This window comes from Ictalurus furcatus, chromosome 2 (assembly GCF_023375685.1).
Source record: "Ictalurus furcatus strain D&B chromosome 2, Billie_1.0, whole genome shotgun sequence".
Taxonomy (NCBI): Eukaryota; Metazoa; Chordata; class Actinopteri; order Siluriformes; family Ictaluridae; genus Ictalurus; species Ictalurus furcatus.
The window spans coordinates 22,570,882-22,585,079 of NC_071256.1; the positions used below are offsets into that span (position 1 = coordinate 22,570,882).

At 39.0% G+C, this 14,198-nt stretch overlaps 1 protein-coding gene across 1 annotated transcript; it reads left to right on the top strand.

The window, feature by feature from the left end:
• The first annotated feature begins 542 nt into the window (after nucleotides 1-542).
• LOC128625328 (neuropeptide B-like) lies at nucleotides 543-2,279 on the top strand. Its single transcript, XM_053653548.1, has 2 exons — nucleotides 543-1,064; nucleotides 1,724-2,279. Exons 1-2 carry the CDS (start codon nucleotides 810-812, stop codon nucleotides 1,844-1,846), a joined length of 378 nt encoding a protein of 125 aa, XP_053509523.1. The 5' UTR covers nucleotides 543-809; the 3' UTR covers nucleotides 1,847-2,279.
• Nucleotides 2,280-14,198: the final 11,919 nt, after the last annotated feature.

Sequence of the window (14,198 nt, forward strand, 5' to 3'; positions counted from 1 at the left end):
CGCCTTTTAAATTTCTAGATGTTCAACAATAACTAGACAAGCTTTTCAACTGAAAGCATATCAATACAAATATCTGGCCAAGGTTTCAAGGACATTTTGTCCCACATTCATTCAATTATTAACTCATAAACCACCACCACCCAACAATTTGTTACATATATATCCAACACACACACACATTAATAAATACGCCACAATAAATACAAAACAAAATCAAAAGTGCCTTCTCTTGACACCCATCAAGCTAAATATAACCGTCGTGGATTAGCTACACTATACCTGAGGCATGTAAATGAGGAAAATAACCTGCCCACATAATTGCCTCCCTCATATCACTTGTATGAAACAAGGTACTAAAATGTACATTTTCATGTCCCTGGGGTGGTTATTTTTGTACCTTTTTATATTAATCTTTCACATGGAAACATGGATATGATGTACCTTTAAATAAATAAATATGCAATTATTATTAATAATAATTAATTTAAATATGATTGGGGACATAATTACTTTTTAGAGTAAAGCTTTACAGGTAAATGCGCCTAGGTAAAAGATAGCTACATAGTAGAAATGGTGTGTCCTTGAGGGTCGTACCCTCATTTTTTCTGTGAGAGTGTTCAGAAGGTACCACGGGACTTGGCTCTATTGATCTTAACGGAAATGAATCATCACAGAAATGAAGTTGACGAAATGTGAACACGACCTCGGGGGCTGCTAGCTAGCCTATATAAAGCCCGAATTACGGGGCAAAGAAACATTTGAGAGCTTATTGAAAGCGGGGTTGAGTCTCTGTTCCTCGGTGTTTCAACATGGGGAAGTTTGACGAGCGTGCTTTGCTCTTTCTTGCCATTTGCGTGCTTGCTGTTCACACACCAGCCGAAGCCTGGTACAAACAAGCAGCCGGACCCAGTTATTATTCAGTCGGTAGAGCATCGGGTCTGCTATCAGGAATCCGGAGATCAGCGATCAGAAGAGATGAAGCGGAAACACGCGACAGCGGAGAGACCACCGAAAATAACGCGGTCTTACAGATAAACTCACGCAACTTCGCTCTGAAAAAGATGGTAAGCCCTCTGTTATTATTTATGTTTATTCATTTCCCTTGTTTCTCCAAAGAGATTCGCACGTGAGACATAACACAAATCTATTTGTTTCTACTAAGTGGCCAGAAACAAGTGCTTTCTAAAATTGCAGTAATAAAAGAAACAGACCAGTAAATGAGCTTAGGACTGAACGCACATGCTGTAGATTTAGTCTCAACTCGGATCAGCTATGATCATGAATTGTCAAGTTTCACAGAAAACGTAACCAGAAGTCAACTATTTATTGCATGTACCATATAAAAGAGAAACACTTCATCACAAAATAATCTGCTCAGTGTCGCTTGTCCAAATACAAACAGCATGATGTTGAAAAAGGTGCCACTTCTCGTATTTTGCTAGTTTAAGCTTCAAAACCAATTCATCTCCGTTTTATGTCTTCTCTCCACATTAACAGCAATCCCCTGCGAAAACAAAACATCAGGCGTTGTCTCTGTGCGCCCCTTCAGAAAGTTCAGAGCTGTTCTTTCAGCACCACGCTGGAAACAAACTGCGCATGCGCAAACTGGCTCGTGTGAATTTATGTGCAAACGCAGTGCTATGTTGCAGTGATGTTTTATTTATTTATGTATTTATTGATTTGTTCATACATTCATTTATGTATTTATTTTATTTCAATGCAGCCTATTTGTGTGAAGGACGTTTTGCCGGAGCTGCAAAGCTGCGAACTGATGCGGGACTCCACATTCCGGTGCGAGGCGGTCGTCATTATCACCCTCGACTCCAGGAACTGTTTGAACGCATAAGGATCAGCTCTGTTTCCGGACTGAACAAAATACAAGCACAAACAAAATACGTGTGGCATTAAAGTGTGTCAAGTCAGTAGGCTATACAGTTTGCGAGTGCAGTATGAGACTGGATTGCCTTACTGTATTAGCCTAAGAGATCACACAGGGAAAATGAAAACCACATAAATCCTAGAGCATCTCTAAGAACAGCACTTTTCCCCCATTGTGGCAGTAATTTACTCGTGTGTGTGTGTGTGTGTGTGTGTGTGTGTGTGTGTGTGTGTACGTGTGTGTGTACGTGTGCACGCATACAGCTATTAATTTAGGACTATGTCAAATATGTATGGAATAAAAAGCACATTGCAAACATGCCACTGAGTTTTATTGACATTTATTTTATTCATAGTTTATTCATAGTTTATTCATCTACACAGAAGTAGATGCACACCTCAAAAATATAAATAAATGTTTGTTTAGTACTAAGATTCTCATAGCATTGGCATAGCTTAAAGGTTCTGTTTTGTTACTGTATGCATGGCAGAACAAAAACTGTTGCACACACAGTGAAGATGTGTGGTGAGAGTACACCAGTTTGTCCATGGCTGGTGCGCCACAAACAGGAAAGTATATGCATGAACTTTAAACCTTTCACACATATTTGAACTAGCAGTGAAATGGTGTGTAAAAACATTATAAATTTATTACATTACTCTGCATGTGACAACAGTCTCTCGTATTCTTTACATGTCTGGGCTATGGGGTAGGGTGGCTAGACAGAAGCCCTTTCTTACAAAAAACATCCAAGCTCAACTAAATCACCCAACCCATGTAGCAAAATGTGTTATGGTCTGATGAGACCAATTCTAAAAGGTACTGTATGTTTGGTGCAAAAAATAAGCAGATCACCAAAAGAACACCATACTCACTCAGCATGGTGGTAGCAGCATAATGCTTTAGGGCTGCTTTTCTTCCGAACTGGGGCTTTAATCAAGGTGGAGGGAATTAGTACTAGCTACAAATACCAGTCAATTTTAGTGCAAAACCTTCAGGTGTCTGCTAGTAAGCTGAAGATGAAAAGGAATTTCTTCAGCATGTAACTGACCCAAATCATACATCCAAATCAACAAAGGAATGGCTTAACCATTTTTTAATGGCCTAGCCAGAGTCCAGACCTGAATCCATCTAAATATCTGTGGGGTGACCTGAAGCAAGCTGTGCACAGGAGATGCCCTCATAATTTGATGGATCTACAATGTTTTGTAAGAAAGAGTGGGAAAATATTGGCAAGTCAAGATGTGGCACGCTGGTAGACTCATACACAAAAAGACTGAGCTATGTAATAAAATCACAAAGTTCTTCAACAAAGTATTAGTTTAGAGATGTGCACAGTTATGCAACTAGGTTATTATACTTTTTTTTTTCCCCTATTTTTCCCTAAAATGTTTCTGATTGTTTTTCACTATTTCTTTTTTCAATTTTATATGTTTTAATTTCATATTGAGGGTGGTAAGAGTTCTGACATTATTTAAAATTTTTCCATCACAAAAACTTGCCATTTTTTACTGGGGTGTGTAGACTTTTTTATATCCACTCTACAGTGGTGCTTGAAAGTTTGTGACCCCTTTAGAATTTTCTATATTTCTGTATGAATATGACCTAAAATGTAATTTTTCACAACAAGATTTTCACACGAGTCCTAAAAGTAGACAAAAAAAAAAAAACAATTAAACAAATGAGACAAAAATATTATAGTTGGTCATTTAGGAAAATGATGCAAAATTACATAACTCTGAGTGGCAAAAGTATGTGAACCTTTGCTTTCAGTATCTGGTGTGACCCCCTTGTGCAGCAATAACTGCAACAAATCTGTTGATCAGTCCTGCACATCGACTTGGAGAAATTTTATCCCATTCCTCTGTACAGAACAGCTTCAGCTCTGGGATGTTGGGATGGGATTGATGACCCCGTGCCCCCATGAAAATTTCATGAGGGCTCAATGAATGGGCTGATGAGTATTAAAATGATATAAATCATATGTTATGGCCTACATAGTCACCAGATCTGAATGCAATTGAATGCAATTCAGCTATAGTAGATTTTGGACTAACATGTTAGGAAGAGCTCTCCACCTCCATCATCAAAACACCAGCAGAGGTGATTCACCAGAGTGACAAAACACCAGTGTGGCTCTCAATGTCCCAGCATGTTACTAACACACTGTATGTTTTTGTTTCTTTAATGTGTCACCCATCTGTATATAAAAATAAACAGCTGTGGGGGAAAAAAAAACTCACAACTGTTGTTCTCCACCATAGCCCCTGTTTTTGTATTTTCTCTCACATATTACTTTCATTCTAATTACCTGATGAATAAAGGTTTGTAGTATTTTTTGTGCCTTTACCTACAAGATTTTAAATTTGAACAGACTGTAGAAAGGCTAATAAACATTCTGGTATATCTGTGGTACATTATAACAGTGATGAATGCCTTTGAACACTCCTGAAATGACACTCCATGGTTGTTCACGTATTTTTATAGACTTCAGAGCAATTAAAGCTTGGTTGGGTGAGCAGCGTCTAAAGGCTTTGATGTCTTTAATGGCATCTAATTTTAGAGTTCACAGTGTATAACCATGTATTACGTACCTCTAATATCTCAGTACAGTAAAAAAAAATTAAACAGCTCATTATCTTGTAAGGTCAATGATTCATAGTGACCTAGGTTTCACTTCCTGGAAAGTGTTTTTGTTTACTCAAAATATCAGTTCATTTGTGAAGCTTCCTGCCTAAGGGAGGGAAGGAAAAAGTACCACAAAAGAAAATCTTTGAGTATGATTTAACCACAGATCTCATATAAACTATATGGCCAACAGTTTGTGGACACCTGACAATCACACCTATATGTGCTTGTTGAACATCCCATTCTAGATTTAGTCCTCTTTTTGCTGTTATAATAACCTCCACTATGCTGGGAAGGCTTTCCACTAGATTTTAGAATGTGGCTGTGGGGATTTGTTAATTCAGCCACAAAAAATTAGTGAGGTCAGACACTGATGTAGGGTGAGAAGGCCTGGGGTGCAGTTGGAATTCCAGTTCATCCCAAAATTGGGGTTGAGGTCTCTAGCTTTGGTAAATCCTGTCTTCATGGATTTCACTTTGTGTACATGGGCATTGTCATGCTGGAACAGGTTTGGCCTCTTTAGTTCCAGTGAAGGGAATTTATAATGCTACAGCATACAAAGACATCCAATTGTGTCCAATTGTTCAAGTGTGTTACTCAACACTGAAAGGTTGTCAGGAAGGGTGAAATCATTCCCACTGAGAACCACTACAAATAGCACAGCCATCAGCTGAAAAAGCTGCATCACCTCTTGCTCACATTGTAAGTTCTGTGGACAGCAATACAGAATAAATCATAGAAGAACTACTAACATTAACACATTTATCTAGTAATAAATAATATGGTTTATTTTACATATACACACAGTATTTGTACATAAATATATGTGTATTATTGTCATCTATTATTGCAGAAATCCATCCATTCTCTGTACTGCTTATCCTACAAAGGGTTGTGGGGAGTCTGGATCCTATCCCAGGGGACTCAGGGCATGAGGCAGGGGACCAACTTAACACAGGGCACAATCACACACACATTCACACATTATGGACAATTTAGAGATGCCAATCAGCCTACAGGCTGATAGTACAAAGCTGCTTGACAAATGATCAGCCAGTCTTTCTTCTTGGGTTCTTCAATGTACAGTGATTGCATCTCCTTCATCCTGCGGGAGAGACAATAAACAACTCCTGTGGTGTTGCATGGAGAGCACTGCGTGATAAAGACTGCTCCTTCTTCAATCTTTTCTAAAAAGGGCCATGTGAAGTGAAGAACCATGCTTTAGAGCCTGTGGTTTAAGAGAGAGCCTGGCTGTATTAGACATTTTTCAGCTAGAACAGTTGCAATGAGTGCCACAGATTCTATTGGACAGATCTATTAAATACACTCCTGACAAGCAGGTCTTTAATATTTTGTCCTGTCTGTAGGAGATGAGACTCATTAAAAAAGGATGCAATGCAGGAGTTTTGTGAAATATATATATATATATGATTTTATGTGCCTTTCAAAATAAAAAAACATATTTCCAGAGTGAAATTAAGCTAATTAACCCCAAAATATATTTTCCATAACCTTTTTAAACTTTTAACCTTTTAAAAGTGTGACAATAATTCTGGAGCTGAGAGTACAAACACATTTAAATTACTCACAGCATGCAGTGCCATCGTCAAACAGATCTGGCAACACTTCTAGCCTAGAACTTTATGACACATCCATAATTGCAGGAAAAGGGCTACCTGGCAATTCAACCATAATAAACAGAATTGAAGGTCCCATCAGACCAGGCACTTAAAATAGATTTCACAGTAATTTCCAGATAACCTTGCCACTTTTGTAAGTGTAGTGACGAATTTTATCCTCGCTTTTGTGTTCTGAACACCGGCATGACATCCCTGCATGTTATTTTTTCCTGATAAACTCAGACCCTGACCAGGATAAAACAGTTACTGAAGATGAATGAATGAATGAATTTTCTCACAAAGACAGATTTGGTAGTGTACACTTCTAGTTTTTAAGAGCCATGCATGAAGAGAAAGTTAGAGTGTGTGGAGGATCAAAGAAAGTAAACCAATCAATATTTCATGGGTCTGAATCACAGCACAGCATGAGGCCTCCTCCAGCTGTGTTTAGCCATCACAATTTGACCAGCCATGACCCCAGAAGGACCGCCAGCAAAGCAATGACTCCAACCTTTCATACGTACAAACCACTCCAACATAAATTTATACAATATTATAGACTTGAAGCTAAAATGCTACTGAAATCAAAAATGACCCTGATACTTGCACTGAAGATCTTTCCAACACACTTTCAACTGTTTGACACTATAGTGTACAATTGTAGTAGAGTAATGATTTATATTCTAACTAGCAGGTGTCACTCAGAAGGATGGGTTCCCTTTTGAGTTAAATTTTATTTATACAGTGCTTCTAACAATGGGCATTGTCACAAAGCAGGTTTACAGAAATCTGGATGGATTTAGATTTATCTATAATGAGCTAAAAGGCTTTAGAAACACATCCAGTGTTGACTAGCATTTGATACACTATATGATCAAAGGGTTGTGGACACCTGACTAACACACTCATACAGTCATATGAAAAAAAAAGTACACCCTATGGAATTGTTGGCTTTTTTGACATATTTGGAAACAGTGCCTATTAATAAAGTCATTGTACAGCTCGGCTTCACCCACACTCAAGCCAACCAGGACAGCCGGGAATGTTGGGTGATTCTTGATGACAACTTGACCTTTACAGATCCCATTTCAACAACTGTACGGTCCTGTAGGTTCATTCTGTACAACATCAAGAAAATCAGACCCTATCTCACCGAACAAGCTACACAACTACTAATCCAGGCTCTTGTCATATCAAAACTGGACTATTGCAATGCACTACTTTCGGGCCTCCCAGCCAGCTCCATCAGACCCCTTCAGATGATTCCAAATGCAGCAGCACGCCTCGTCTTCAACCAGCCCAAGAGAACGCATGTCACACCCCTCTTCATCTCCCTCCACTGGCTTCCTGTAGCCGCCCATATCAAATTCAAGGCCTTGATGCTCACGTACAAGACCTTGTCCAGAACAGCACCCTCCTACCTCAACTCTCTCCTGAGGCTTACATTCCCTCACGCAATCTGCGATCGATCAATGACCGACGCTTATTAGTGTCTACTCAGCATCCCTTTCCAGAACCTTCACACTAACTCTCCCTCAGTGGTGGAATGAACTTCCAACCTCAATCCGGACTGCAGAATCTGTCACTATTTTCAAAAAACAACTAAAGACCCACCTCTTCCGTGAGCACTTAACTAACCCCTATAAAAAAAAACCTTACTCTGGCTCTTACACATCTACTCTGCGCACTTTGCTTCTTCTAGAACTCAATTAAAGATCTTGTATAGTAGCACTACTTGTATTGTTCTCTGCGTGATATATCGCTTTGCTTGTATTTCCTCATTTGTAAGTCACTTTGGATAAAAGTGTCTGCTAAATGAATAAATGTAAATGTAAATGAAAAAGTTGATACACTCTATCAAATGACACATGAAATGGTGCTACAAATGGCACAGATTTCAAACCTTTGGCCATATACTGTATAATAATTGACCAATACCAACTGACCTAATACTAATATGCATAATCCAGTATAGACCCTAATGAAGAAAAAGAAAAGAGAGGTATGAGACTATGTAGCTAAACTAAGCTGAATAAGTATGATTTCTTCTTTGCTCATTCAGTACATGATTTAATAAAATTTAGGCATGAATTAATGAAATTTAGCAATGACCTACAGTATGTGACACCAGGAAGGTAAACCTCAGGCTTCCATATGATACAATATGATTTTGATTCTTAAGACAATGATCAAATATTTGATTTAGTAGCCTTCAATCAACATGTGACCAACTTTGTTCAGAAACCAGGGTAATACTACTGTTCATTTATGAATGACTATTTTAAAAGTATCAGATTTAAGGGCAAATCATCTTGCTAAGTTCATTATACATCAGTTTAAACATATGAATAATTTTGTACTCACCAGTTGTCTGTAATTTTTTCATACTGATTAATAATCGATTATAATTAACAACCAATTATTATGGATAATAATCAATTTATGATTATTGCCTCAATTCATTTTAATCATTGCCTTTTATATCGATGGATTGATCCCAATTTTAACCACCCTGAAAGTGCTACATCATTTTAATGCTAACTGCATGCAGCTGAAGACAATTAGCACATTAGAGAGAAACAACACCTGCTTGGAACACTTTGCCTAAAAAATGTAGAAAGTGGCTACAAATTACATGATTCTTGCCATTTTCACAATCTCACACACTTTCCATTTTCAAAATCTCAGTCCTCACTGCACTACTTTATATGTGTTTATAAGCCAAAGATCACAGACTATTTATTCCTAGCATAATAGGTTTATATTGATGAGTACAAATTCACTAAAGTTTTGTGTGTGTGTGTGTGTGTTTGTTTGTTTTAGAATTATTATTAATGTTATTGATAAAGTATAGATATTTTTTTGGAAGATATGAGAAACTAAAAGGCAACAGTTAAAACATTACCAACCACCACTACTCATTCCCTCGTTTGTCAATAAAAGGTAAAGAATGAAGAGGGAAAGAGTAACTTATGTAATAAAAACACAACAGAACATCCTGTTATAGGAAAATAATCATCAATGGGGTGCTGTGACACCCTGACATTAAGCCCAAAGTTGATTATTTTCCAATTACAGCATGTTTTTCTTTCTCTTATACCACAGAACATTTTTTTTTATTAAAGCACAACACAATCTGTTTAAATGACTACATCTACGAAAGAAGTTGATGACGTCCCTGTATTGAGAAGTATAGTAGAACAGCTTTACATTTGACTGTTAAAAATGGTTGACACTGGAGACCCCTTCAAAAAATGCTAAATATATAGGAAGCATCACCATATCAATGATTATCCACAATTTTTCAGATTATCTAAAGTCTATTCATATGGAGCATCCTGTATACAAATCCTTGTGAATTAGTTATTACTGTAGAAATTATAATATATTAGAATAGGCTCATTAATATACAGGTGCAATTTGCTTTGTAATCAAGTTAAGAAGATAGGAAGAAGAGAATGAGAGACTTTTAATCACTATAATGGTCTATGGCAGTGCTCACAATGCATTCAACTTCCCATATAAGTATGGATTAAGTGATGTTGAGTGTGTGGGCATACAAGACTGTGATAAAAAGTTAATCCTAAGCAATGGCATTTATCAAGTTCTGATCACCAAGCTTAGCTAAGGCCACAGGTCTTAGTCCATGGATTATCCAACTGTCCATCAAACAGCTTTGCCATGTAATCAATGCGGCTCAATGATTACTTTATCTTGGTGAAACAGCACTAGGCAAATGCCAGTTTGATTACCGTGACTCCTTGGAACAGCTTTTGAGACAGAATTAAGTTACTGATGTGAGTTTAAGAGACAGAAAAGCAAAAACAGGGAAAGGACAAATGATAAATCAGTGCTAGAAATTGAATTGAGTGCTGCTCATTTGTGACCTAGATGACGTCTCTTGACCAACATTCAAAGAGATCATCATTTGCTGAGCAATAAACAGTGAACAACAGCATGGTGGGAAGTTCAGTACTAAAAGCAAAACCCAGAAGACAGGCATGAAAGGGACAACATTATCATCTGAAGATCACAATGGTTAACAAACCTTGTGTGGTTTGACATGAGGGGCCTCTGCATAATGTCAGCAGTTTCAAGAGTGCTCATTGTAGCCTACGCAGCAGCTCGACCCACTGATCAGACCAATCGTTGCTGAAATGCCCACAGCTCATTAAAAGGTAAGAGATCACAAAAGACCTCTTAAACTGCTCTACTCCCACACACAGGATATCATGTTAAATGTAATGCATGGTAGCTAGGGTTTACATGTTTCCATTTCTGTTCAGCTGGAGCTAAACTAATGAGTTGTGGAACAGAAGAGCAACAAGAATCCAAAGATGTTCTGTAGACGTAATGCTGCAACTGAGAGTAGAGTGGTATGAACCCAATCAGAGGGTTTGTTAACAGCTTCACGATTAGACGATCAAATTAAAAAGCATAACACTGCAGTGGTTTTGTAAGTATTCAATTATTTTAATTATTACAATCATTAAATGTTTTTTTTTTCAAAAATCACCCCTAGATTTCAGTATCAAAATAATGTGGAAAATTACAGTTTCTGTGATTATTACGTTCATAATTTTATGGTAAGTTACAGTGCTTTAAAAGCCTTGTAGCAAGGAGAGAACACTTTCAATATTTTGTGAGGTTTTCTGTACTGGCATAACATTAAGTATATAATGACTTCAGATTTTGAAATCATGGTATACAGTTACTTAATGTCACCCCTAGATATGATCTCCTTCAAAGGCATTTTATTGGGAGGAAAACTTGTTGATTCCTTAAGTGTATTTTATAACTTTACTGACAAATGCAGTGTGGATAATCTATATTCTGGACTAACTGGAGCTTGTTTATGTGCCTGCTGGAACATCCAGGCAGCAAGATGTTAGACTAGTCCATGTAGTTGTCATGGTCTGGGGAAAAGCCCATTTCTATGGAAGTATAATAGTGCCAAATGTCCTCAAGGCAAAATGGCATGTTGAATTACATAAATTTAATAAAAACATGTCGCAATAACAGTACTTGACTTTTTCTGCCCAGCAATTTGACACAAATTGAAGAAAAAAAAAAAGAAAAAGGGTATACCCCGCCTTGTGCCTGATGCTCCCTGGGATAGACTCCAGGTTCCCCGTGACCCTGAAAAGGATAAGCGGTATAGAAGATGGATGGATGGATGGATGGATGTTTTAATCCAATGGCTAAATCATGGGTTTTATCATGGTTTTAGAAGATGCTTTTACAATGAAATAAAAATGGTCATTTATGGAATAAAAAACAACTTTTGACAAAATAATGAAAAAATATTGAACATATAGTGCAGAGTGATCCTCATCCTCATCTGGGTGACCATGGATAGTGCAATTATAAATAAATCCCTTCTATAAATGTGCTAATACTACATGCTCAAATAGTGCAATTGTGTAACCAGGAAAATTCATTACAGTTTTTACATGAAGATTGTTTTGTTGAATTTATTGACTGTTCACTGATGGAGACTTGAGTGCAAAACTGTTTGTGGTAATTGCAGGGCTAAGGCTATAATAACAGTTGTAGTCCTAGCCATCATAGGATATCTGTTCACATGAATTGAGGTCCAAAGCCATCTTTATGGATTTTAAGTGGTACCATCCTAAGCAATCTCACTGATCTTTAGGCTGCACCATGTGGGGCCATTTTCCCCTTCCTCATGCTTCCAATATTTTTTCTCCCTTTAATTTCTGTGCGTGAGTGTAGCACTCCACTTCACTCCGTTCGCTGGTGGGATCATTGAACACACCTGTTCCTCATCTACACTCCAATCAGCAATGTATTAAACCCTGGTTCTTCAGCCACTCCTCACCAAATCGTTACGGCTTCCACTGTGTTAACATGGCAGGCCTATTTACACTTATTTTCCCATGTTTGTTGCCAGTGTTTTTTCATCACATTATCCTGTCACGGTCTCTGTATTTTCCTTGTGCTCCAGGTCCACAGCTCACCCAGCCTGCCTGCTCACTGCCTGCTCACTTCCTGCTATGCCTAGCCCTGCTTTGCCTTCCCTGTGACTCACTGATTCAGCACTTGACTCTCACGCTGCTGACCAGAGTTTGAATCCCGGACTCGGCCACACCTCTCTCCCACGCAATCTATCCAAATCTTCAATGATACCTGTTTGACCTCAATCCTTGAGTTGTGTTCTGCTTCTGTGTGAGAACAGAAAGATCTGGACCCAGCAGTCCCAGATCCCCTGTGGTCACTCCTGTCCAATCACCTCATTCCTGTCGAGCATGACCAAAGATTCAAGGTGGCCAAGCGCATCTACTGCAGCCAACTGGGTAACTTCTTGGCTACCTGCCCTCTCCAATGATAAAGGGGTGCTCACAAGTAGCGAGGGGGCAATTCATCTGTCCCCCTAGTTCATCTCCAAATTCCAGCCACACTGTGTCACAACCAGCTATACATACCCCTGCTTGAGCTGCTCGACTCTGGTGCCAATGATAACTTTCTGGAGATGCAGCTAGCCACCCAGGGTTCCAGTCGAAAGGTTGGATCCCCCCCCCCATCACTGTCAATGAACTAGATGGGAGGTTTCTAGCTCATATTACCCATTACATGGCCCAACTACTCTAGGTTCTCTCTGGCAACCACAGCAATCATGTTCATCTCAATCTTATCTCATCTACGTGTACCCTGTTGGTGCTGGGGCATTCTTGGCTGCAGAAACATAACCCCCAGATCGATTGGTTGGCCAAAAATAGCCAGTTGGTGTTCCTTCTGCCAATCTACCTGCCTGCAAATGGCTCTGCCTCCTGCTGTAGTTACCAGGTCCCAGTCAGCTTTTTCTCCCCCTGACCACATGGCCATGCATTGAGTACCATGACCTGGGAGAGGTCTTCAGTAAGGAGTACTGTCTCTCTGCCCCACTGGCCTTATGACTGCTCCATGGAATCGCTCCCTGGGGCCACCCTGCCATCATGCTGGATGTATAACCTGTCCTGTCCTGAGAGAGAGACCATGGAGAAACACATATTAATGCCAGAATAATCCCATCATCCTCTTCCCCCCAACTTCTTTTTCATGGCCAGGAAAAAAAGCCCTCTGTCCTTGTATCAATTACCAGAGCCAGAATAACATCACCTTAAAGAACAAGTACCCCCTGCCTCTCCTCAACTCGGCCTGCGTGTAGCACTCCGTTTCACACTGCTCCCTGATGAGGATTATTGAACACACCTGTTCCACATTTACACTCCAATCAGCAGTGTATTTAAACCCTGGTTATTCAGCCACTCCTTGCCAGATCATTTTGGCTTCCAACGTAGTAACGTTAAACAAATAGGCCTATTTGCACTTATTTTTCATGTTTGTTGTTCTGTGTTTCCCTCTCGAATAATCCTGTGTTTTCCTTGTGCCCCAAGTCCACAGCTCACCCAGCCTGTCTGCTCACTTCCTGCTATGCCCAGCCCCAGCCTTGCCAACCATTCAAGCATTCAAGCCTTGCTCCCCCTCCCCCATGGTGCATTGACTGAGCAATTGACCTCCACACTGGCAACCAGAGTTTGAATCCTGTTCTCGGACACACCTCTCTCCCACACAGTCCTATCTACCCAACCTTCAGTAAAACCCATTTAACCTCATTTAAAGACCTTGAGTCTTTGTTCTGCTTCTGGCTCCCCTCATTCCTGTGGTTGTAACAGTACTGACATTACTTTTTTTTAGCAATGTTTCTGAGATTAAAAAAAAAAAAGATGTCCTAGTACAATTGCTATTATTTTCAAATGAAAGACTGATGTATATATGTGCAGGATCATATAGAGTTACATTGTCAGATTATTTCGAGCTGCCTGTGATCCCAGTAGAAGTACTTCTCTCTTGTCAGAATTAAGTAGGAGGAAGTTGCTCAAAATATAGTGTCTAATTTACTTTACACAATCTTCAACTTTCTTAAGCTGGTGTCTGTTATTTGCTTCTGCTGAAACATATACAGTGGGGTCCAAAAGAGACCACTATTGAAAATGCATCTATTTTCTAATTGAATACAACAATTTTCATTACAAATGTTTATTTTTAGCAAAAGCGTGAGTGAAAAGTAA